The sequence below is a fragment of the Phyllobates terribilis genome, unplaced genomic scaffold (genome assembly GCF_046119375.1).
Source record: "Phyllobates terribilis strain yellow unplaced genomic scaffold, ASM4611937v1 Scaffold_3__8_contigs__length_932513732, whole genome shotgun sequence".
Taxonomy (NCBI): domain Eukaryota; kingdom Metazoa; phylum Chordata; class Amphibia; order Anura; family Dendrobatidae; genus Phyllobates; species Phyllobates terribilis.
Window position 1 is genome coordinate 395,460,347 of NW_027362763.1, and position 24,885 is coordinate 395,485,231.

General features: G+C 43.5%; 1 protein-coding gene across 3 annotated transcripts in view; it reads left to right on the forward strand.

Moving 5' to 3' along the window:
- The window catches only part of FAM135A (family with sequence similarity 135 member A), a 104,418-nt gene extending 89,613 nt beyond the window's left edge, over positions 1-14,805 (forward strand). For all 3 annotated transcript variants that reach the window (XM_073675506.1, XM_073675508.1, XM_073675507.1), the window contains 4 exons: positions 7,667-7,818; positions 10,536-10,646; positions 11,522-11,635; positions 14,513-14,805. In XM_073675506.1, coding sequence (XP_073531607.1) covers positions 7,667-7,818; positions 10,536-10,646; positions 11,522-11,635; positions 14,513-14,718 — 583 coding nt within the window. In that variant the 3' untranslated portion in view covers positions 14,719-14,805. The remainder of the gene's footprint in view (positions 1-7,666; positions 7,819-10,535; positions 10,647-11,521; positions 11,636-14,512) is intronic.
- The last annotated feature ends 10,080 nt before the right edge of the window (positions 14,806-24,885 follow it).

Genomic DNA, 24,885 nt, shown 5'->3' on the forward strand with positions numbered 1-24,885 from the left:
AAAGGCATAGAGAGAACAATAGCCAGGTACTGCCAGGCTCACTAGCTACAAAGGCATAGAGAGAACAATAGCCAGGTACTGCCAGGCTCACTAGCTACAAAGGCATAGAGAGAACAATAGCCAGGTACTGCCAGGCTCACTAGCTACAAAGGCATAGAGAGAACAATAGCCAGGTACTGCCAGGCTCACTAGCTACAAAGGCTTAGAGAGAACAATAGCCAGGTACTGTCAGGCTCACTAGCTACAAAGGCATAGAGAGAACAATAGCCAGGTATTGCCAGGCTCACTAGCTACAAAGGCATAGAGAGAACAATAGCCAGGTACTGCCAGGCTCACTAGCTACAAAGGCATAGAGAGAACAATAGCCAGGTACTGCCAGGCTCACTAGCTACAAAGGCATAGAGAGAACAATAGCCAGGTACTGCCAGGCTCACTAGCTACAAAGGCTTAGAGAGAACAATAGCCAGGTACTGTCAGGCTCACTAGCTACAAAGGCATAGAGAGAACAATAGCCAGGTACTGCCAGGCTCACTAGCTACAAAGGCATAGAGAGAACAATAGCCAGGTACTGCCAGGCTCACTAGCTACAAAGGCATAGAGAGAACAATAGCCAGGTACTGCCAGGCTCACTAGCTACAAAGGCATAGAGAGAACAATAGCCAGGTACTGCCAGGCTCACTAGCTACAAAGGCATAGAGAGAACAATAGCCAGGTACTGCCAGGCTCACTAGCTACAAAGGCATAGAGAGAACAATAGCCAGGTACTGCCAGGCTCACTAGCTACAAAGGCTTAGAGAGAACAATAGCCAGGTACTGCCAGACTCACTGGCTACAAAGGCATAGAGAGAACAATAGCCAGGTACTGCCAGACTCACTGGCTACAAAGGCATAGAGAGAACAATAGCCAGGTACTGCCAGGCTCACTAGCTACAAAGGCTTAGAGAGAACAATAGCCAGGTACTGCCAGGCTCACTAGCTACAAAGGCATAGAGAGAACAATAGCCAGGTACTGCCAGGCTCACTAGCTACAAAGGCTTAGAGAGAACAATAGCCAGGTACTGTCAGGCTCACTAGCTACAAAGGCATAGAGAGAACAATAGCCAGGTACTGCCAGGCTCACTAGCTACAAAGGCATAGAGAGAACAATAGCCAGGTATTGCCAGGCTCACTAGCTACAAAGGCATAGAGAGAACAATAGCCAGGTACTGCCAGGCTCACTAGCTACAAAGGCATAGAGAGAACAATAGCCAGGTACTGCCAGGCTCACTAGCTACAAAGGCATAGAGAGAACAATAGCCAGGTACTGCCAGGCTCACTAGCTACAAAGGCTTAGAGAGAACAATAGCCAGGTACTGTCAGGCTCACTAGCTACAAAGGCATAGAGAGAACAATAGCCAGGTACTGCCAGGCTCACTAGCTACAAAGGCATAGAGAGAACAATAGCCAGGTATTGCCAGGCTCACTAGCTACAAAGGCATAGAGAGAACAATAGCCAGGTACTGCCAGGCTCACTAGCTACAAAGGCATAGAGAGAACAATAGCCAGGTACTGCCAGGCTCACTAGCTACAAAGGCATAGCGAGAACAATAGCCAGGTACTGCCAGGCACACTAGCTACAAAGGCATAGAGAGAACAATAGCCAGGTACTGCCAGACTCACTAGCTACAAAGGCATAGAGAGAACAATAGCCAGGTACTGCCAGACTCACTAGCTACAAAGGCTTAGAGAGAACAATAGCCAGTTACTGCCAGACTCACTAGCTACAAAGGCTTAGAGAGAACAATAGCCAGGTACTGCCAGACTCACTGGCTACAAAGGCATAGAGAGAACAAGAGCCAGGTACTGCCAGACTCACTAGCTACAAAGGCATAGAGAGAACAATAGCCAGGTACTGCCAGGCTCACTAGCTACAAAGGCTTAGAGAGAACAATAGCCAGGTACTGCCAGGCTCACTAGCTACAAAGGCATAGAGAGAACAATAGCCAGGTACTGCCAGGCTCACTAGCTACAAAGGCTTAGAGAGAACAATAGCCAGGTACTGTCAGGCTCACTAGCTACAAAGGCATAGAGAGAACAATAGCCAGGTACTGCCAGGCTCACTAGCTACAAAGGCATAGAGAGAACAATAGCCAGGTACTGCCAGGCTCACTAGCTACAAAGGCATAGAGAGAACAATAGCCAGGTACTGCCAGGCTCACTAGCTACAAAGGCATAGAGAGAACAATAGCCAGGTACTGCCAGGCTCACTAGCTACAAAGGCATAGCGAGAACAATAGCCAGGTACTGCCAGGCACACTAGCTACAAAGGCATAGAGAGAACAATAGCCAGGTACTGCCAGACTCACTAGCTACAAAGGCATAGAGAGAACAATAGCCAGGTACTGCCAGGCTCACTAGCTACAAAGGCATAGAGAGAACAATAGCCAGGTACTGCCAGGCTCACTAGCTACAAAGGCATAGAGAGAACAATAGCCAGGTACTGCCAGGCTCACTAGCTACAAAGGCTTAGAGAGAACAATAGCCAGGTACTGCCAGGCTCACTAGCTACAAAGGCATAGAGAGAACAATAGCCAGGTACTGCCAGGCTCACTAGCTACAAAGGCTTAGAGAGAACAATAGCCAGGTACTGTCAGGCTCACTAGCTACAAAGGCATAGAGAGAACAATAGCCAGGTACTGCCAGGCTCACTAGCTACAAAGGCATAGAGAGAACAATAGCCAGGTATTGCCAGGCTCACTAGCTACAAAGGCATAGAGAGAACAATAGCCAGGTACTGCCAGGCTCACTAGCTACAAAGGCATAGAGAGAACAATAGCCAGGTACTGCCAGGCTCACTAGCTACAAAGGCATAGCGAGAACAATAGCCAGGTACTGCCAGGCACACTAGCTACAAAGGCATAGAGAGAACAATAGCCAGGTACTGTCAGGCTCACTAGCTACAAAGGCATACAGAGAACAATAGCCAGGTACTGCCAGGCTCACTAGCTACAAAGGCATAGAGAGAACAATAGCCAGGTATTGCCAGGCTCACTGGCTACAAAGGCATAGAGAGAACAATAGCCAGGTACTGCCAGGCTCACTGGCTACAAAGGCATAGAGAGAACAATAGCCAGGTACTGCCAGGCTCACTAGCTACAAAGGCATAGCGAGAACAATAGCCAGGTACTGCCAGGCACACTAGCTACAAAGGCATAGAGAGAACAATAGCCAGGTACTGCCAGACTCACTAGCTACAAAGGCATAGAGAGAACAATAGCCAGGTACTGCCAGGCTCACTAGCTACAAAGGCATAGAGAGAACAATAGCCAGGTACTGCCAGGCTCACTAGCTACAAAGGCATAGAGAGAACAATAGCCAGGTACTGCCAGGCTCACTAGCTACAAAGGCTTAGAGAGAACAATAGCCAGGTACTGCCAGGCTCACTAGCTACAAAGGCATAGAGAGAACAATAGCCAGGTACTGCCAGGCTCACTAGCTACAAAGGCTTAGAGAGAACAATAGCCAGGTACTGTCAGGCTCACTAGCTACAAAGGCATAGAGAGAACAATAGCCAGGTACTGCCAGGCTCACTAGCTACAAAGGCATAGAGAGAACAATAGCCAGGTATTGCCAGGCTCACTAGCTACAAAGGCATAGAGAGAACAATAGCCAGGTACTGCCAGGCTCACTAGCTTCAAAGGCATAGAGAGAACAATAGCCAGGTACTGCCAGGCTCACTAGCTACAAAGGCATAGCGAGAACAATAGCCAGGTACTGCCAGGCACACTAGCTACAAAGGCATAGAGAGAACAATAGCCAGGTACTGCCAGACTCACTAGCTACAAAGGCTTAGAGAGAACAATAGCCAGGTACTGCCAGACTCACTAGCTACAAAGGCTTAGAGAGAACAATAGCCAGGTACTGCCAGACTCACTGGCTACAAAGGCATAGAGAGAACAATAGCCAGGTACTGCCAGACTCACTAGCTACAAAGGCATAGAGAGAACAATAGCCAGGTACTGCCAGGCTCACTAGCTACAAAGGCTTAGAGAGAACAATAGCCAGGTACTGCCAGGCTCACTAGCTACAAAGGCATAGAGAGAACAATAGCCAGGTACTGCCAGGCTCACTAGCTACAAAGGCATAGAGAGAACAATAGCCAGGTACTGTCAGGCTCACTAGCTACAAAGGCATAGAGAGAACAATAGCCAGGTACTGCCAGGCTCACTAGCTACAAAGGCATAGAGAGAACAATAGCCAGGTATTGCCAGGCTCACTAGCTACAAAGGCATAGAGAGAACAATAGCCAGGTACTGCCAGGCTCACTAGCTACAAAGGCATAGAGAGAACAATAGCCAGGTACTGCCAGGCTCACTAGCTACAAAGGCATAGAGAGAACAATAGCCAGGTACTGCCAGGCTCACTAGCTACAAAGGCTTAGAGAGAACAATAGCCAGGTACTGTCAGGCTCACTAGCTACAAAGGCATAGAGAGAACAATAGCCAGGTACTGCCAGGCTCACTAGCTACAAAGGCATAGAGAGAACAATAGCCAGGTATTGCCAGGCTCACTAGCTACAAAGGCATAGAGAGAACAATAGCCAGGTACTGCCAGGCTCACTAGCTACAAAGGCATAGAGAGAACAATAGCCAGGTACTGCCAGGCTCACTAGCTACAAAGGCATAGCGAGAACAATAGCCAGGTACTGCCAGGCACACTAGCTACAAAGGCATAGAGAGAACAATAGCCAGGTACTGCCAGACTCACTAGCTACAAAGGCTTAGAGAGAACAATAGCCAGGTACTGCCAGACTCACTAGCTACAAAGGCTTAGAGAGAACAATAGCCAGGTACTGCCAGACTCACTGGCTACAAAGGCATAGAGAGAACAATAGCCAGGTACTGCCAGACTCACTAGCTACAAAGGCATAGAGAGAACAATAGCCAGGTACTGCCAGGCTCACTAGCTACAAAGGCTTAGAGAGAACAATAGCCAGGTACTGCCAGGCTCACTAGCTACAAAGGCATAGAGAGAACAATAGCCAGGTACTGCCAGGCTCACTAGCTACAAAGGCTTAGAGAGAACAATAGCCAGGTACTGTCAGGCTCACTAGCTACAAAGGCATAGAGAGAACAATAGCCAGGTACTGCCAGGCTCACTAGCTACAAAGGCATAGAGAGAACAATAGCCAGGTATTGCCAGGCTCACTAGCTACAAAGGCATAGAGAGAACAATAGCCAGGTACTGCCAGGCTCACTAGCTACAAAGGCATAGAGAGAACAATAGCCAGGTACTGCCAGGCTCACTAGCTACAAAGGCATAGCGAGAACAATAGCCAGGTACTGCCAGGCACACTAGCTACAAAGGCATAGAGAGAACAATAGCCAGGTACTGCCAGACTCACTAGCTACAAAGGCATAGAGAGAACAATAGCCAGGTACTGCCAGGCTCACTAGCTACAAAGGCATAGAGAGAACAATAGCCAGGTACTGCCAGGCTCACTAGCTACAAAGGCATAGAGAGAACAATAGCCAGGTATTGCCAGGCTCACTAGCTACAAAGGCATAGAGAGAACAATAGCCAGGTACTGCCAGGCTCACTAGCTACAAAGGCATAGAGAGAACAATAGCCAGGTACTGCCAGGCTCACTAGCTACAAAGGCATAGCGAGAACAATAGCCAGGTACTGCCAGGCACACTAGCTACAAAGGCATAGAGAGAACAATAGCCAGGTACTGCCAGGCTCACTAGCTACAAAGGCTTAGAGAGAACAATAGCCAGGTACTGTCAGGCTCACTAGCTACAAAGGCATAGAGAGAACAATAGCCAGGTACTGCCAGGCTCACTAGCTACAAAGGCATAGAGAGAACAATAGCCAGGTATTGCCAGGCTCACTAGCTACAAAGGCATAGAGAGAACAATAGCCAGGTACTGCCAGGCTCACTAGCTACAAAGGCATAGAGAGAACAATAGCCAGGTACTGCCAGGCTCACTAGCTACAAAGGCATAGCGAGAACAATAGCCAGGTACTGCCAGGCACACTAGCTACAAAGGCATAGAGAGAACAATAGCCAGGTACTGCCAGACTCACTAGCTACAAAGGCTTAGAGAGAACAATAGCCAGGTACTGCCAGACTCACTAGCTACAAAGGCTTAGAGAGAACAATAGCCAGGTACTGCCAGACTCACTGGCTACAAAGGCATAGAAAGAACAATAGCCAGGTACTGCCAGACTCACTAGCTACAAAGGCATAGAGAGAACAATAGCCAGGTACTGCCAGGCTCACTAGCTACAAAGGCTTAGAGAGAACAATAGCCAGGTACTGCCAGGCTCACTAGCTACAAAGGCATAGAGAGAACAATAGCCAGGTACTGCCAGGCTCACTAGCTACAAAGGCTTAGAGAGAACAATAGCCAGGTACTGTCAGGCTCACTAGCTACAAAGGCATAGAGAGAACAATAGCCAGGTACTGCCAGGCTCACTAGCTACAAAGGCATAGAGAGAACAATAGCCAGGTATTGCCAGGCTCACTAGCTACAAAGGCATAGAGAGAACAATAGCCAGGTACTGCCAGGCTCACTAGCTACAAAGGCATAGAGAGAACAATAGCCAGGTACTGCCAGGCTCACTAGCTACAAAGGCATAGCGAGAACAATAGCCAGGTACTGCCAGGCACACTAGCTACAAAGGCATAGAGAGAACAATAGCCAGGTACTGCCAGACTCACTAGCTACAAAGGCATAGAGAGAACAATAGCCAGGTACTGCCAGGCTCACTAGCTACAAAGGCATAGAGAGAACAATAGCCAGGTACTGCCAGGCTCACTAGCTACAAAGGCATAGAGAGAACAATAGCCAGGTATTGCCAGGCTCACTAGCTACAAAGGCATAGAGAGAACAATAGCCAGGTACTGCCAGGCTCACTAGCTACAAAGGCATAGAGAGAACAATAGCCAGGTACTGCCAGGCTCACTAGCTACAAAGGCATAGCGAGAACAATAGCCAGGTACTGCCAGGCACACTAGCTACAAAGGCATAGAGAGAACAATAGCCAGGTACTGCCAGACTCACTAGCTACAAAGGCTTAGAGAGAACAATAGCCAGGTACTGCCAGACTCACTAGCTACAAAGGCTTAGAGAGAACAATAGCCAGGTACTGCCAGACTCACTGGCTACAAAGGCATAGAGAGAACAATAGCCAGGTACTGCCAGACTCACTAGCTACAAAGGCATAGAGAGAACAATAGCCAGGTACTGCCAGACTCACTGGCTACAAAGGCATAGAGAGAACAATAGCCAGGTACTGCCAGACTCACTAGCTACAAAGGCATAGAGAGAACAATAGCCAGGTACTGCCAGACTCACTGGCTACAAAGGCTTAGAGGGAACAGTGGCCAGGTACTGCCAGGTTCACTGGCTGCAACGGATTAGAGGGAACATAAGCCCCATGCTTAAGGGGGTATTCCCATCTTGTGAAGTGATGGCATATCCCCCTTTATGATGGGTGGGGATCTGAAGCCCCTTTACTGTTTTTCCCCTGCATTAAGGAACATGCTGAGGTGCCACTTGCATGGGAAATGTGAAAGGGGACACAGGCTGTGACACATTTATGAGGACACAATTTTTTTTTTCCAAACTGCACATGAGTATGGTTTTTGTGTGTGTAATGATGTTTCTTTGTCGTCTAGTTTTATAGGTCACTCTTTGGGAAACCTAATCATACGGTCGGTTCTTTCAAGACCAAGATTCAAATGCTACCTTGGCAAACTGCACACTTTCCTCTCGTTATCTGGTCCACATTTGGGTACCTTGTACAACAGCAGTGCCCTTGTTAATACAGGTGAGACTAGGCCTGACCACACTGGTATAACAATCCACATCAAATGCACAGATTGTGAAATGTGATAATATCAAGTTGAAAATCGTACAGTTCGGTGACTTTCTCAAAGAATGTTATGGTGAGAGCAACTTACTGTCCCTCTTGCCCCATGAGCTTACTGCCGCTGATGCATCTTTTTCTGTTGCTGTGAGAAACTCTGTAGTTGTACTGTTCATCTGTGTATGTAATAGCTGTGTCAGATGTCAGCTGTGTTATACACCCAGCACTTGCCTTTAATAGCAGCTACGACTCTGACCGCTACTGTTAACTCCTTAAATGCTGTTATCAATCTCTGACAGCTTTATTTTAATAGCATGAACATGGTAGGACACCTATTGCCCTCCACTATGATTAAATCTTGGCCTGCCGATGGGTTGCCAGGGCCCCTTGGGCCTGCAGGATGCCAACATAGTTCTATCTTAGTACTCCTGTGAACTCCAACCACGTGATGAGCTTCATAAAACACCTTATTTTTAACAATGAATTACAATACTAAAGTATTACAGTATATAGAACAAGTGATCAAATAAAATGATTTAGTCCATAGGGTAGACGCAGTAAATAAAAAAAAAAATAAAATAGATAAACTCCAAAATTTCCATTTTTTGATGGCCACACTTTCCCCAAAAATGCTGTATGCAACCCTAAAATTTTGCCCTCAATGTCAGTTCGCCACTCAAAAAACAAGCCCTGATACTGCTGCATCAGCACAGCAGACAAATAAAAAAAGTTATGGGTCATAGAAATTGGCAACTCAGACCAAGTTTTTTTTTTCTTGTTCAAAGTTCAGATTTTTTTTTCACCACTTAAATAATAAAATGACTGTATAAGTTTAGTGTTGCCATATTCATACTGACTTGAAGAATCATGATGCCAGGTCATTTTTACCACACTGGTAAAGAAGTAAAAATAAAACCGTAAAAGCAGTAGTGGAATCCCTTTTTTTTCCCATGTTTCAGTACATTGTATGGTAAAATGAATGCGGTTATTCAAAACTACAACTTTGTCCCTCAAAAAACAAGCCCTCATACGGTTATGTCAGTGAAAAAATAAAAAAGTTGTAACTGAGAATGAGGAGAAAAATGAAATCACAAAAACGAATGTTTCTCAGATATTCATGTAATATACAACTGGTGAAATAAGTATTGAACACGTCACCAATTTTCTAAGTAAATATATTTCTAAAGATGCTATTGACATGAAATTCTCACCAGATGTTGGTAACAACCCGTCCAATCCACAGACCATAGATGTCCATAAATTAAGTTATGTCTAATAATTTAGACATGACACAGGGAAAAGGTTTTGAATACATGAAGCAAGCGAGGTGCAAAAAGCCATGGATGGAAAGTCATGACACCAGCTGAAATCTATCAGTAATTCGAAAGCAATCCTGCCACTTAGTGAAAAATAATATCAGCTGGTTCAACTGATGGCCTATAAAAAGGTGTCTCAATTACCACAGTGCCACACAAGAAACATCTCATGATGGGTAAAACCAGTGAGCTGTCTCAAGACCTTAACAACCTTATTGTTGCAACACATACTGATGGCATTGACAGAAGAATTTTTAAACTACTGAAGTTTCCAGTGAGCACTATTGGGACAATAATCCGGAAGTGGAAAGAACATAATTTCACCTTAAATCATCCATGATCAGGTGCTGCCCGCAAGATTTCAGACAGATGAGTAAAAATAGTTACCAAAGAATTGTTGAAGAGACAAGGACCACCAGTGGAGAGCTACAGAAAGACCTGGAATCAGCAGGTACAATTGTTTCAAAGAAAACTATAAGTAATGCTGAAAGCAAAGCGTGTTCAAGAGCATTTAAAGTTTGCTCAACAACATTTAGACAAGCCTGTGAAATACTGGGAGAATATAGTTTGGTCAGATGAGACAAAAATTCAGCTCTTTAGATGCCATAATACACACCATGTTAAAACACCATACCAACAGTGAAGTTTGGAGGTGGAAACATCATGGTGTGGGCTGTTTTTCAGCATACAGCACTGGCAAACTTCATTTCATTGAAGGAAGGATGAATGGACAAAAGTAAAACATTGTTGATAAAAATTCTGCTGCCATCTATTAGGATGATGAAGATGAAACGAGGTTGGACATATCAGCAAGACAATGATCCCAAACATACAGTCAAGGAAACTCTCAATTGGTTTCAGGGAAAGAAAATAAAGCTGCTAGAATGGCCCTGCCAATCACTTGACCTGAATCCAATAGAAAATTTATGGAAGGAACTAAACCTCAGGGTTCATAGAAGCAGCCCACAGACCTTTCAGGATTTTAAGAGTGTTTGTGTGGAAGAATGGGCCAAAATCGCACCTGAACAATGCATGCGACTAGTTTCTCCATTCAGGAGGCGTCTTGAAGCTGTAATCACCAACAAAGTTATATATAACTTAATTTATGGACACTGATTTCTTTGCCTATGTGGATTGGATGGGTTGTTACCAACATCTGGTGAGAATTTCATGTCAATAGCACCTTTGGAATTATATTTACTTAGAAAATTGGTGAAGTGTTCAATACTTATTTCACCCGCTGTATACGACGAGGGCCATAAAATCTATCTGTCTATACATTTTAACTATAGATTCAATTTAATATTGTTACTAAAAACTTACGCTGAGTTGAGCCACTTTCGTATTTATTTTGTTTTCCAGGCTTATGGTTCATGCAGAAGTGGAAAAAGTCAGGATCACTTTTACAACTAACTTGTAGAGACCACTCTGATCCTCGTCAGACCTTCCTGTACAAGCTTAGCAAGAAACCAGGTACGAAGTGTGCAGAAAATCCTCAGGTCTGGTAATGATAAATTCTTCAGTGTGGTTCTGCATTTAATTGTGTGTAAGAAAGTGAAAACTTGCTGGGAATCACTAACATAAGCCCTTTTCTTTGGGCACCTCTTCTATATAGTGATGTGGGGAGGTGTTCACATAGTATATATGGGTGACTGCTGCACTAAACACGTTATGATAAGAGAATACAGTATTTTGCGGACTATAAGACTCACCCCAAATTTTGAAGAGGAAAATAATTTTTTTAATGTGTGAAATGGAGGTCTGTCTTATAGCCCGAATTTAGCTTACCAAGGGGTGGGGGGTCAGCGGTGCAGAGGGGTCACATGAAGCAGGGTCGCCGCTGCAGGAAGCCAGCACCAGCAGCTGTGAGGCATTGCTGCGGACCGTGGGCTGGGAGGAAGGGGTATTCCGGCGGTGTTCTTCAAAAAGATGTTGGTGGTGCAGGCAGGAGCAGAGTCCCCGCTCTGCACATTGCTTTCCCGGCTGTGGGCTTCTGGAAAATGGCTGCCGGAGGTGGCACATGCACAGATTGAGATCTTAGCTGCCAAGTATTATCACATATAGTGTATGTTTTATCACATCTTAATAATCAGAAGATGTGACCTGGAGTTGGTGCTGTTAGACTTGATTGGTACTGCTTTAGGCAAGGGATCTACTGTGATTTCCCATTTTTGATGCAGATATCCATCTTTCTCCTCTATAGGAATTCTGATGCATATTCTACATGTTTAAATTGAGTTAAGAGGTTTAAGCAATCACTAATATACTGTATTTTACAGTAGTTCTCTTTTCATTCATTGATGCTTCTGCTTACCTCCTTGATTTTTCTGTTTTGTGTTTTTTCTTAGGGCTGGAATACTTCAGAAATGTGGTTCTGGTCAGTTCTTTACAGGATCGATATGTACCTTACCACTCGGCTCGTATTGAAATGTGCAAAACTGCTCTTAAGGATAAACAGTCAGGTATGTAATTCTCGAGAAAGTTTACAAGTCATTGTGGCTGCCAAAGGCTAGGTGCACAATGCGCTGTTGTGGCACGAAATGTAACAAAGAAGGCAGGTCACTGAAGAGTCACAAGGCAGGCTGAGGGGCCGGGGCAAGAGAAGGCCCTACCCCAAGTTCCACCCCTGTGCACTGAAATATTAGACAAAAACTTCAAATCCTGATTAAACCCTTCGCGACCAATGACATGTAGGTGCGTCATCGGTCATGTCCCTGCCTTTGTTGCCGGCTCCGGCGCAGAGCCTACATCTTTCCCTGCACATGATAGCTGATTTGATCAGCTGTCATGTGCCTCTGACAGCCATGGGTGGATTCGAGATTTACCCGTTGCTGTTAACAAGTTAAATGCTGCTGTCAATCTCTGACAGCGGTTTTTAACACGTGCTGGCCGGAAGAGTGTCACAAGACCCACCCATTGGTGCTCCTGTCATGTGATCGCGTGGCGCCAACGGGCTGTCTTGACAGCTGGGGTGGGGGGGCTGCAGAAGACCACCTTGCCTTTCATTGTAAATCTCTTATGAATGCTGGCCCATAGCCGGCGTTCATAAGAGATCATGATTTATGCTACACATAGCAGGACTGAAGCCTTGCTATGTGTAGCATAGGAGATCAATTCATCACAGCTTAACCCCTTAAGGACCCTGGGATTTTCCGTTTTTGCATTTTCGTTTTTTGCTCCCGTTGTTCCCAGAGCCATAGCCTTTTTATTTTTTGGTTAATATGGCCGTGTGAGGGCTTATTTTTTGCGGGACGAGTTGTACTTTTGAATGACATTACTGGTTTTACCATATCATGTACTGGAAAACTGGAAAAAAATTCCAAGTGTGGTGAAATTGCAAAAAAAGTGCAATACCACAGATTTTTATTTTTAATTTTTTTTACCACGTTCACTGAATGCTAAAACTGACCTGCCATTATTATTCTCCAGGTTATTACGAGTTCTTAAACACCAAACATGTATAGTTTCTTTTTTATTTAAGTGGTGGAAAAAAAATCCAAAGTTTGCTAAAAAAAAAAAGAAATGGCACCATTTTCCGAGACCCGTAGCGTTTCCATTTTTCGGGATCTGGGGCCGAGTGAGGGCTTATTTTTGTGCGCCGAGCTGAAGTTTTATTGATACCATTTTGGGGTAGATCCGATGTTTTGGATTGCCCGTTATTGCATTTTATTGCAATGTTGCGGCGACCAAAGAACTTAATTCTGACGTTTAGAATTTTTTTCTTGTTACGCCGTTTACCGATCGGATTAATTCTTTTTTCATATTGATAGATCGGGCGATTCTGAATGCGGCGATACCAAATATGTATATGTGAGTTTTTTTTATTATTGTTTTATTTTGAATGGGGCGAAAGGGGGGTGATTTAAACTTTTTATATTTTTTTAATTTAAAACTTTTTTTTACACTTTTTGCTTGCTTCTATAGTCTCCATAGGAGACTAGAAGCAGCAACTGTCCGATCACCTCTACTACATAGAGATGATCAGCAGATCACCTCTATGTAGCAGAAATGCTCCTGTTCTATGAGCGCCGACCACTAGGTGGCGATCATAGTGTTCAGCACATGACAACCACTGGGGTCTGCTGCAGACCCAGGGTTGTCATGCCCACCCATCAGTGACCCGCGATCACGTGACGGGGTCACCGACGGGCGGGGTAAGTGACGCGCTTCTAGCGCGGCGCTGTTAAATGCCGCTGTCAGAGATTGACAGCGGCATTTAACATGTTAACAGCCGCGGGTGGATCGCGATTCCACCCGCGGCTGTTGCGGGCACATGTCAGCTGTAATAATCAGCTGACATGTGCCCGGTTCAGTGTGGGCCCAGCGCCGGAGCCCGGGGTGAACAGGGGGTGACAGCCTGGTGCGTACGATTACGCCCCAGGCTGTAAAGGGGTTAAAGTCTCCTAAGGAGACTATTGAAGCCAGTAAAATAAATAAGTTTTTAAAAAAACAAGTTCAAATCAGCCCCCTTTTGCCCCATTCAAAATATATCAATTAAAAATAAAATAAAAATTACATAGATTTGGTTTCGCTGCATTCAGTAATGTCTGAACTATCAAAATATAAAGTAAATTAATCCGATCGGTAAACAGTGTAACAAGAAAAAAAAAAAATCTAAACGCCAGAATTAAGTTTTTTTGGCTGATGCAACATTGCAATGATGGGCGATCAAAATATCGTATCTACCCCAAAATGGTATTGATAAAACTCGGCGCTTAATAAATAAACCCTCGCCCAGCCCCATATCCCGAAAAATGGCGATGCTACGGGTCACAGAAAATGGCGACATTTTTTTTTTCTTTGTACAAACTTTGGATTTTTTTTCTCCACTTACCGTAAATAGAAAAGAACCTATACATGTTTGATATCTGCGTACTCGTAACAAACTGGAGAATCATATTGCCAGGTTAGTAATTTGCACTTGGTATTTTTTTCCCATTTTTCAGTACACCATATGGTAAAATCAATGGTGTTTTTCAAAAATACAACTCTTCCCGTAAAAAAAATAAGCCCTCACACTGCCATAGTGACGGAAAAATAAAAAAAGTTATGGTTCTGGGAAGAAGGGGAGCGGAAAAGGAAAATCGCCCAGGGGTGAAGGGGGACCCCAGATCTGACTGTATCACTAAAGGTATCAATTTAATCAATGTAACAGTGCAATTATGGCCATGCCTTTACTTTATATTACTATATCCTGCTCACATGTTCTTAAGATCCGCAGATCTTACCACTAGAGGGGTAAATACATCCCGTAAGAACATGTGCTTCATTCATTCATTCTCGCTCCATCAGACATTATTACTTTGCCTTCTGACTAGTCCTGTTTTTGTGTTTTCCAGGACCAGTTTATGCTGAAATGATCCAAAACATCCTTTTACCAGTTCTGCAGAATAAAGACTGCAATCTAGTGCGATACGACGTGATTCACGCGTTACCTAACACCGCAAACTCTCTCATCGGACGAGCAGCCCACATTGCGGTTCTGGACTCTGAAGTGTTTCTGGAGAAATTCTTTCTGGTTGCTGGCCTCAGATATTTCCAGTAGAGAGAGGACATTGCCAGACATATATGTAATACCTCATTGACAAGAAATCTCAAATGCCGTGGTAATAAAGTGTTAGCTGCCATTGTATTTTGAGCTGTATTTATATGTTTTTGGTTTTCATTTTTTTTTCTCCTAATTTTTTTCCCCTTTTACTGGAAAATAATTTATATCATCCAATTTGTGAGTAAAGATACCGTGTAGATTTGTTATTTATATTTATGGAAAAACTTGCCACCTTCTCAGATTCCTGGGCTTTAATTCCTTTTTTTCAATATGGATTATAATGAAATTTGTAAATCTTCTTAAGCCCTGGTTTTTATGGATTCTTCATGCAGTTTCATCCGCACCATTATCTCGGTGTACTGTTTCTAGCAGTTTAGTTAGAAAGTTGCTTAGTTAAAGACCCTGACAAGTTTGCTAAGAAGATGGTTGAGGTCAGCTGGCCTGACCTCGTCATACCATGTAATGTTGTACATCATTTCCTCCTGCAGTCATGGAATACTGGTTCTAAAGGTTATGGTCTTAAATGATTTCTTTTTGTGAAGTCTACAGATTGATTTTCGGTAGGTAGACCTTCTGGTTGCGTTGATTACGTGATACAGGCCTGGCTGATGAAGACCACTGTATGAGCCACCCTAAATACTGTTCCTCTTCTGCCGGTGTAGAGCTGTCCGTTATGTTCCAAAGTACTTGCTTGCTCTGTAAATAAGGCTTTAAAGACTAGTAATGGTGACCCTTGCATGATTCATGATACCATTTACCTGAGGACATGCTCTACTGAAGACCCCCTTCAGTGACGACGTTGAAAACAGGAGCTCCATTTTTAAAAAGGATCTGTCACCACTCCTGACTTGTCAGTTTCGGTAAATATTTTTGTCCTACTTAAAATACCATTTCGAGAGCACCTTTTCTCATACCCTGTCCTGTACCGTTCCTCTGTTATTCCTCTTAGAAAATTGTTAATAAATTGACAAATGGGTGTCATCATTTCCCCTGTCACAGGGGTGTATCCCTAATATGATTGGACAGTATCAAATGAAGCACGGATACATCCCCAACTGGTAACACCCAGTTGTGAGCTTAGTCATACATTTCTAGTAGAAATAACAGCGGAAAGATGATCCAGAATTCCTTATTTCCTGAAGAATTCATATATTTACTTAAAAAGACATGGGAGGAGAGGTGGCCCTGATTCAGTGATTATTTTACATCTTAGACTTGCTTACATCATTTTCTCAGCTGTGAAGAATATAGTACAAGACTTGTCAGCACCTAATATAGCTTTTATAATGATGTTACCATTGTTGTGAATAGGATATAATATGATCTAAAGGGGTGTGCTCATCTTCTTTCTTCTGGAGCGCTCTGGTCCTCTGCCTCCCGGTTTCCTGCCTTCTGTGGGCGGTGCGCTCCTGAAGATTGACAGTTCAGACCAGAGTCCTAGCCATGCCACTGGTCTGAATTGTGCTCTGTACAATGTTGGTGGCAGTCTGCAGCATGAGAGTAGCACTGGGACACTGAAGCGGGCCAGATCTGTACATATAGCTTTAGCCGTGTATGAATGGGGTTGGCTACTGCTTATTTCCATAGCTAAGCCATGCTCCTTCTACGTAACGGCTGATGTAATCACAGAGTAGGGGGCTGGTTTTGTTTTTGAAGAAGGCTGCCAGACCCCTCCCTTACCGCCACAATACCAAGTACCAAGAACATGAAGCCAAGCTGCTGGGATTGGGGGGGCGCCTGGCCCAGTATAACTATATTAGTTATAAAGTAGCATTTAAAGCTGAGTGTTTTTGCCTGGAAAACCCTTTAAGAAAAGAGTTATGACAACACCTACTGTAAATATTCATTTTTTATTGCATTGGTGATTCACTAATTTTGCTAGAAAGGTGATGCAAGACTGGAATATATCCTTGTTGGTCATGGCTCCCAGAAACTTGGGATTCGCTGTAGTATTTCCGTAAAGACTGAGCTGGGAAATAATTGCTACTTAGTGATATCATATAACTAGGATTATCCCGCACCTCCAATTTATGCCATCATTACTTCTGATGGAAATTGAGATTCTCCTGTTTATCTCTTATTAGCAGTCTGAGTGCAGTAATAATATGGGTGGTATCGTCCATCCTCATGGTAGTGTCGCATTGCCAGTCTTCTCCATATCATTCCCCGAGATGTTGTGGACATTTCCATTCTTTAGACCTAGTGAATATTTCCCTTCTATCCACTACAGTCCTTTATGTGTTTTCATCCACTTGGTCTTTTTGGTACATTTATATATGCTATACAATCTATTTCTAGGCTGAGTACTGGTACTAATATTAAAGGAGTCCTCTGACAGATGCCTTTATGGTGGTTTTTGCAAGTGAAGTGTAATAATTTGTTTTTGAACCTGAAACTGGAAACGCTGGTTGCTGCATTCTCGGTGATCCGTGACACTCCGAAGTGATCACTGTCATATCCCTGTCTTGTAAGACATGTTGCTCCTTTGTGTGCTTTTATAATTGGGGTAAATGTTGACTCTAGGGTGCACTATGTTTCTTCATCACTTTTTGGTATTAAAGGACAGCCGGAAACACTCAATAACTGCCTCCTTTGAAGACTGTGTAGACAGCACTCTCAGTACTGGAACTTTAGACATTTTTGTTTTTCTTCTGATTTCTGCCTTGTCGACCATCAGCACCATCAGACGGCCCATTCCTCCTCTTCACCATCCAGAAGATGAACATTACCGCAATACTCTTATGGGCTCGTCCAGAACCAGTTGTATGACTCCTGTGGCATTGTAAATACTAAGAATGTGCAGAACAATAATACCTTGTTTGGTTACTTGGATAAAATGTCTTTTTTTCATATTGAAGAATGTTATCGGTCTGTTGACTTACTATTGGTGCTTAATAGCATTGGAGAACAATATTTTCATGCTAGTGTTTTGAGAATTAATGCACTGAGGATGGGAGCTGTGTACTTAGGAATTGTAATTATGGGACTTTTTGTCTAAATATGAATATGTGTACTAAAATTCTTGCATGTTTAGAAGTATTGTTCTGTTCCCCAACATGGTCTTAATGGATACACCCATTACTTCACTTTAAACTGCTGCTTTTTGTCCAATTTTTTTTAAGTATTTTTACATTGTACTCACAAAACAAAGTTGAAACGTGCACATACCAAATCACCATGATATGATTTGATCACATCCAGTACGGATCCCAATGCACAAGGAAGATTCCGTCTGCAGAATATCCTTACAACCATTTGCCAAAGGCTTTAACAATAAGGAATAGGAACAATAGAAAGTTGCTGCAATTACATTGCGTGTTAGAATCCTTTACCTCTTCTGTATGCAAGTCTCACAATGGGGGGGACATAGTATATGATCTAGAAAGCTGTAGATTTTAGCACATTTCTTATGTGGGAGCGGTGGAAATTTTGCCATTGTCTAATTTCTGTTTAACATTGTTTTGTAATTTAATTGCATTTGTATGTTTTTTGTTTTTTTTTCAATTTTGAAGCTGATTTTTTTTTTTTAATTGAGCGTAGCGGTATAATCCTTTTATGGTTTACTGTGATCAAAAAAGTGAAATCATTATTTGTTTTAACATCCTACTAGAGATTTGATCATCCCAATAAAATACTTCACTCTTTTTTTTTTTATCTACATTATTGTTTTTATTACCACGTCTGATATTTGTGTAAAAATATAATCTGAATGCTGAATTTGACGGACTAAGTTGTTGAGATCAAGTCCCACCAAAATAGTGGTCTTAAATTAATGTAAAAATCACCTGTTTAAATCAAGCTTTTATGTTAAAGGGGTTGTCCAATACTAGACACCCCTTTATAATGCCGCCAGTGAGCTGAATAAAATAAGAAAAAAGCAGCACCAGTCCTGGTGATAAGTATACTTTTCTTATTTTATTAACAAACTGGGTCGTTCAAAATGGGTTGGAAAAAAACCTTTAACCCCGTAGTGACCGAGCCAATTTTGACCTTAATGACCAGGCCAAATTTTTGAAATTTGACCAATTGCACTTTATGTTGGAAAAACTCTGGACCACTTCAACAGATCCCACTGATTCTGAGATTTTTTCTTGTGACATATTGTACTTCATGATTGTGGTAAAATTTGTTCAATATGACTTGCGTTTATTTGTGAAAATATCGAAAATTTGATGAAAATTTAGAAAATTTCACAATTTTCAAACTTTTAATTCGTATTCCCTTAAATCAGAGAGTTATGTCACACAAAATACACTGCTCGAAAAAATGAAGGGAACACTCAAATAACACATCCTAGATCTGAATGAATGAAATATTCTCATTGAATACTTTGTTCTGTACAAAGTTGAATGTGCTGACAACAAAATCACACAAAAATCATCAATGGAAATCAAATGTATTAACCAATGGAGGCCTGGATTTGGAGTCACCCCAAAATTAAAGTGGAAAAACACACTACAGGCTGATCCAACTTTGATGTAATGTCCTTAAAACAAGTCAAAATGAGGCTCAGTATTGTGTGTGGCCTCCACGTGCCTGTATGACCTCCCTACAACGCCTGGGCATGCTCCTGATGAGGTTACGGATGGTCTCCTGTGGGATCTCCTCCCAGACCTGGACTAAAGCACCCGCCAACTCCTGGACAGTCTGTGGTGCAACGTGACGTTGGTGGATGGAGCGAGACATGATATCCCAGATGTGCTCAATTGGATTCAGGTCTGGGGAACGGGTGGGCCTGTCCTTAGCTTCAATGCCTTCATCTTGCAGGAACTGCTGACACACTCCAGCCACATGAGGTCTGGCATTGTCCTGCATTAGGAGGAACCCAGGGCCAACCTCACCAGCATATGGTCTCACAAAGGGTCGAAGGATCTCATCGCGGTACCTAATGGCTTTCAGTCTACCTCTGGCGAGCATATGGAGGGCTGTGCGGCCCTCCAAAGAAATGCCACCCCACACCATTAATGACCCACTGCCAAACCAGTCATGCTGAAGGATGTTGCAGGCAGCAGATCACTCTCCACGGCGTCTCCAGACTCTGTAATGTCTGTCACATGTGCTCAGTGTGAACCTGCTTTCATCTGTGAAGAGCACAGGGCACCAGTGGCGACTTTGCCAATCCTGGTGTTCTGTGGCAAAAATGCCAAGTGTCCTGCACAGTGTTGGGCTGTGAGCACAACCCCCGTCTGTGGACGTCTGGCCCTCATACCACCCTCATGGAGTCGGTTTCTAATCATTTGTGCAGACACATTCACATTTGTGGCCTGCTGGAGGTCATTTTGCAGGGCCCTGGCTGTGCTCCTATTGCTCCTTGCACAAAGGCGGAGGTAGCGGTCCTGCTGCTGGGTTATTGCCCACCTACGGCCCCCTCTACGTCTCCTGGTGTACTGGCTTGTCTCCTGGTAGCGCCTCTAGCCTCTGGACACTACGCTGACAGACACCGCAAACCTTCTTGCCATAGCTCGCATTGATGTGCCATCCTGGATGAGCTGCACTACCTGAGCAACTTCTGTGGGTTGTAGAGTCCTTCTCATGTTACCACGAGTGTGAAAGCACAACCAACATTCAAAAGTGACTAAAACATCAGCCAGAAAGCATTGGTACTGAGATGTGGTCTGTGGTCCCCACCTGCAGAACCACTCCTTTATTGAGTGTGTCTTGATAATTACCAATAATTTCCATCTATTGTCTATTCCATTTGCACAACAGCATGTGAAATTGATTGTCAATCAGTGTTGCTTCCTAAGTGGACAGTTTGATTTCAGAGACGTGTGATTTACTTGTAGTTATTTTCTGTTGTTGAAGTGTTCCCTTTATTTTTTTGAGCAGTGTAATTAATAACATTTCCCACATGTCTAATTTACATCTGCATAATTTTTTAAACATTTTTTTTGTTAGGAAGTTATAAGGGTTAAAAGTTGACCAGCATTTTCTCATTTTTCCAACAAAATTTACAAAAACATTTTTTTAGGAACCACATCACATTTGAAGTGACTTTGGGGGGCCTATATAACAGAAAATGTCCAAAAGTGACACCATTCTAAAAACTGCACCCCTCAAGGTGCTCAAAACCACATTCAAGAAGTTCATTAACTCTTCTGTTGCTTCACAGGAACTAAAGCAATGTGGAAGGAAAAATTAACATTTTACTTTTTTCACAAAATTTTACTTTAGCCCAAATTTTTTATTTTCACAAAGGTAACAGGAGAAAATGGACCATAAAATTTGTTATGCAATTTCTCCTGAGTATGCTGATACTCCATATGTGGGGTAAAACTACTGTTTGGGCGCACAACAAGGCTCGGAAGGGAAGGAGCACCGTTTGACTTGTGAATGCAGAAATAGCTGGAATCTAGAGCATGTTGGGTTTGGGGAGCCCCTGATGTGCCTAAACAGTGGAAACCTCCCACAAGTGACCCCATTTTGGAAAAGACATATCAAGGAATGTATCTAGATGTGTGGTGAGCACCTTTAACCCCCGGGTACTTCACAGAAGTTTATAACATAAATAAAAAATCATATTTTTTTCCATAAAAGTATTTTTAGCCCCAATTTTTTTATTTTCACAAGGGTAACAGGAGAAAATGGACCCCAATGTTTGTTGTGCAATTGCTCCTGAGTACACCAATACCCCATATAAAGGGGAAAAATATTGTTTGGGTGCGCGGCAGTGCTCAGAAAGGAAGGAGTGATGTTTTGGAACGCAGACTTTGATGGAATGGTCTGTGGGCGTCATGTTGTGTTTGGAGAGCCCCTGATGTGCCTAAACAGGAACCCCCCCACACACACACACACTCACACACGTTATCCCACTTTGGAAACTACACCCCTCAAGAATTTTATCCGGTGGTATAATAGGAGAAAACGGACCCCATAATTGGCTAAGCGATTTCTCCCGAACATGATGATACCCCATATGTGGTCAAAAACATCTGTTTGGGCACATGGCAGGACTAGGAAAGGAAAGAGAGCTACTTGTCTGGAATAGATTGTGAATGCCATGTCGCATTTGGAGAGCCCCTTAAATGCGAAAACAGCAGAACCCCCCAATAAGTGACCCCATTTTGCGACCTCTCAAGGAATTCATCTAGGGCTGTACTGAGCATTTTTAACCTACAAGTGATTCACAAAACTTTTTAACTTCTAGATGTGAGAACAAAAAAATAATTTTTTTCCACTAAAATACTGTTTTAGCAACAAATTTATAATTTACACAAAGGGTAATAGGAGAAAATAGACCCCATAATTTGTTGTACAATTTTTACTGAACATAGTGATACCCCATATATGGTTGTACACTACTGTTTGAGCACACAGCAGGGATCGGATGGGAAGGAGCCCTCCTTGGCTTTTAGAACGCAGATTCCGTTTGAATAGTTTGTGGGCTCCATTAGCCGAGTCCCTGAGCTGCCAGAACAGCAGAACAACTCCCCCCATCCTCCAGGTGACCCCATATTGGAAATTCCACTGCCTAAGGAATTCATTTAGGGGTGTAGTGAGTATTTTGAACCCATAGGTGCCTCACAGAATTTTATAACATTGGGATGTGGAAATATGACATTTTTATGGTAGAAATGTAATTTTTGTATTTTATGCAAACTTGTCAGGTATACAATGTTAATAAGTGAAACTGGATACCATAATTGATTGTGCAATGTCTCCCGAAGGTAGTAATGCCCCATATTTCGTCAGAAATTACTGTTAGGCTGTGTGCCCACGATGCGTTTTATAAGCGTTTTCGCAGCGGCAGAAACGCTGCAGAAACGCTTTAAAAACGCTTGATAGAAGGCCTGCCATGTTCCCCAATGATAATCCACATGTGCTGTGCACATGCTGTGGAAATTTCCACTGCGGATTATCATTGCGGAAAAAAACGAAGCACTACCAATTATTTTGCGGAAGCGCTGCGTTTTCGCCGCCATTGACTTCCATTGGAACGCATGGATTCCGCATCACTGCATCTGTATTTGTGGATTACATGTGTTTCAATGTGCGGATGGTACCAGGGTTTGGAGAAGAGGAGACTCTCTTCTCCAGACCCAGGTACCATAGTACCTGTAGAAAAAAAGAATAAAATAAAAAATAAATATTATATTTACCTTCTGATGGCCCACGGTCTCCTTGTCTTCGCTTGCCGGCAGATCGCGGTGGACTGAAGGACCTACGCTGACGTCATTCGGGTCACGCGAAGCTGACGTCGGCAGGTCCTTCAGTGTAACGCAAACTGCCGGCAAGCCAGGACGGAGCGAAGCAAGACTCCGCGGGCCGTCAGAAGGTAAGTATAGATTTATTTTTTACCATTCTTTCGGTCACACTATATAAATCCATGCTGTTTGCATGGATTTATATAGTGTGACCAAGTTGTCAAGCACTTTCCAAGTGATGCTAAAATCGCTTGGAAAGCGCTTGAGAACCCGCATGCGGAAATGCATGTGAAGAACGCTTCACATCCGCATGTCCCTGGCAGGAAAAACACATGTACAATCCGCATGCGATTTTTCTGCCAGGGAGATGCAGACTCGCTCAGGAAAAATCCGGAGCATTTCTGTATCGTGGAAATTTAGCCTTTGGCTGCGTGCCCACTATGCGTTTTTCAAGCGTTTTTGCCGCGGAATTTCCACAGCGAAAACTCTTTAAAAAACGATTGGTAATACGTGCCCCATGATTCCCAATGATAATCCACATGTGCTGTGCACATGCTGCGGAAATTTCCGCTGCGGATTGTCATTGCAGAAAAATACGCAGCATGTCCATTAATTTTACGGACACGCAGCGTAATTGCCGCCATTGACTTGCATTGAAACGCATATTATCCGTGTCAGCACATTTGCACACACGGATATTAAGCGATTCTATGTGCGGATAGTACCCAGGTTTGGAGAAGAGGAGACTCTCCTCCAGACCCGGGTACCATAGAACCTGTTAAAAGAATTTAAAATAACAAAGATTATACTTACCTTCTGATGGCCCCTGGTCTCCTCAGCGATGCATCCGGTCTGTTGTATGGGTCGCGGTGGTGTGAGTACCTGCCATGACGTAATTTAGTCATGTGACAGGTCACGCGACCGCTGACGTCGGCCATCGTGTGACCTGTCACATGACTCAATGACGTCATGGCAGGTCCTTCACACCACCGCGACCGATACAACAGACCGGACGGAGCGCAGAAAATACTAGGGTCCATCAGAAGATGAGTATAATCTTTAACTTTTACCATTCTTATTCTTTTTTTTTTAAACTATTACTTGGCCACACTGTATAAATCCATGCCGGTTGCATGGATTTATATAGTGTGACCAAGTGGTCAAGCACTTTTCCAAGTGATGCTAAATTCGCTTGGAAAAGTGCTTGATAACCCGCATGCAGAAATGCATGCAAAAACGCTTGACAAACGCTTCTACCTGGCGGGAAAAACGCATGTAAAAACCGCATGCGTTTTTCCTGCCAGGGGGGAGCGGAAAAAATATGCAGCATTTCTGCATCGTGGACACATAGCCTTAGGCCCCACGTCAGAGATGAGAAGAAAGGAGCACTATTTGGCTTTTGGAGCACAGATTTTTGGAGAATAGTTTGCGAGCGACATTTGCGGAGCCCCTAAGTTGCCAGAACAGCAGAAACCCCCCCCAAATGACCCCACTGTAGAAATTGCACCTCTCAATTAATATACGGCTGCAGTGACTATTTTGTAACATCCACACCAGGCTTTTTTTCTGGAGAATTGCAAATATGCCAGTTTAGTGCCCATACATTGTGCCCCCATATATTATTGCGCCCCCATACATTGTATCCAGCTTGTGCTTCTGGAGACATGCACCCCGTAAATTGTTAAGTGCTCTTTCCCCACTACAGTGATGCCAAACATGTGGCCGTTTACTGTGGTTTAGGCACAGTGGGACTCAGAAGGAGGGGGCATTTGGATTTGGGAGCGCAGAATTCACTGGATTTTATCTGAGGGGACGGGAGTCATGTTGCATTTCCAGGGGCCTTGTTCTACCAGTAATGTGGGACCCCCTATAGTTCCAGGTAAAGATGACGGACCTGAGTGGGGGCTGGTTTTGTGTGGGATAAATTTGGGTTTTTATTGGTAACATTTTGGGGTACATAATATTTTTCGATTGCTTCCAGAATAAGGCTGGGATCACATTCTTGTGTTCTATGCTGAGC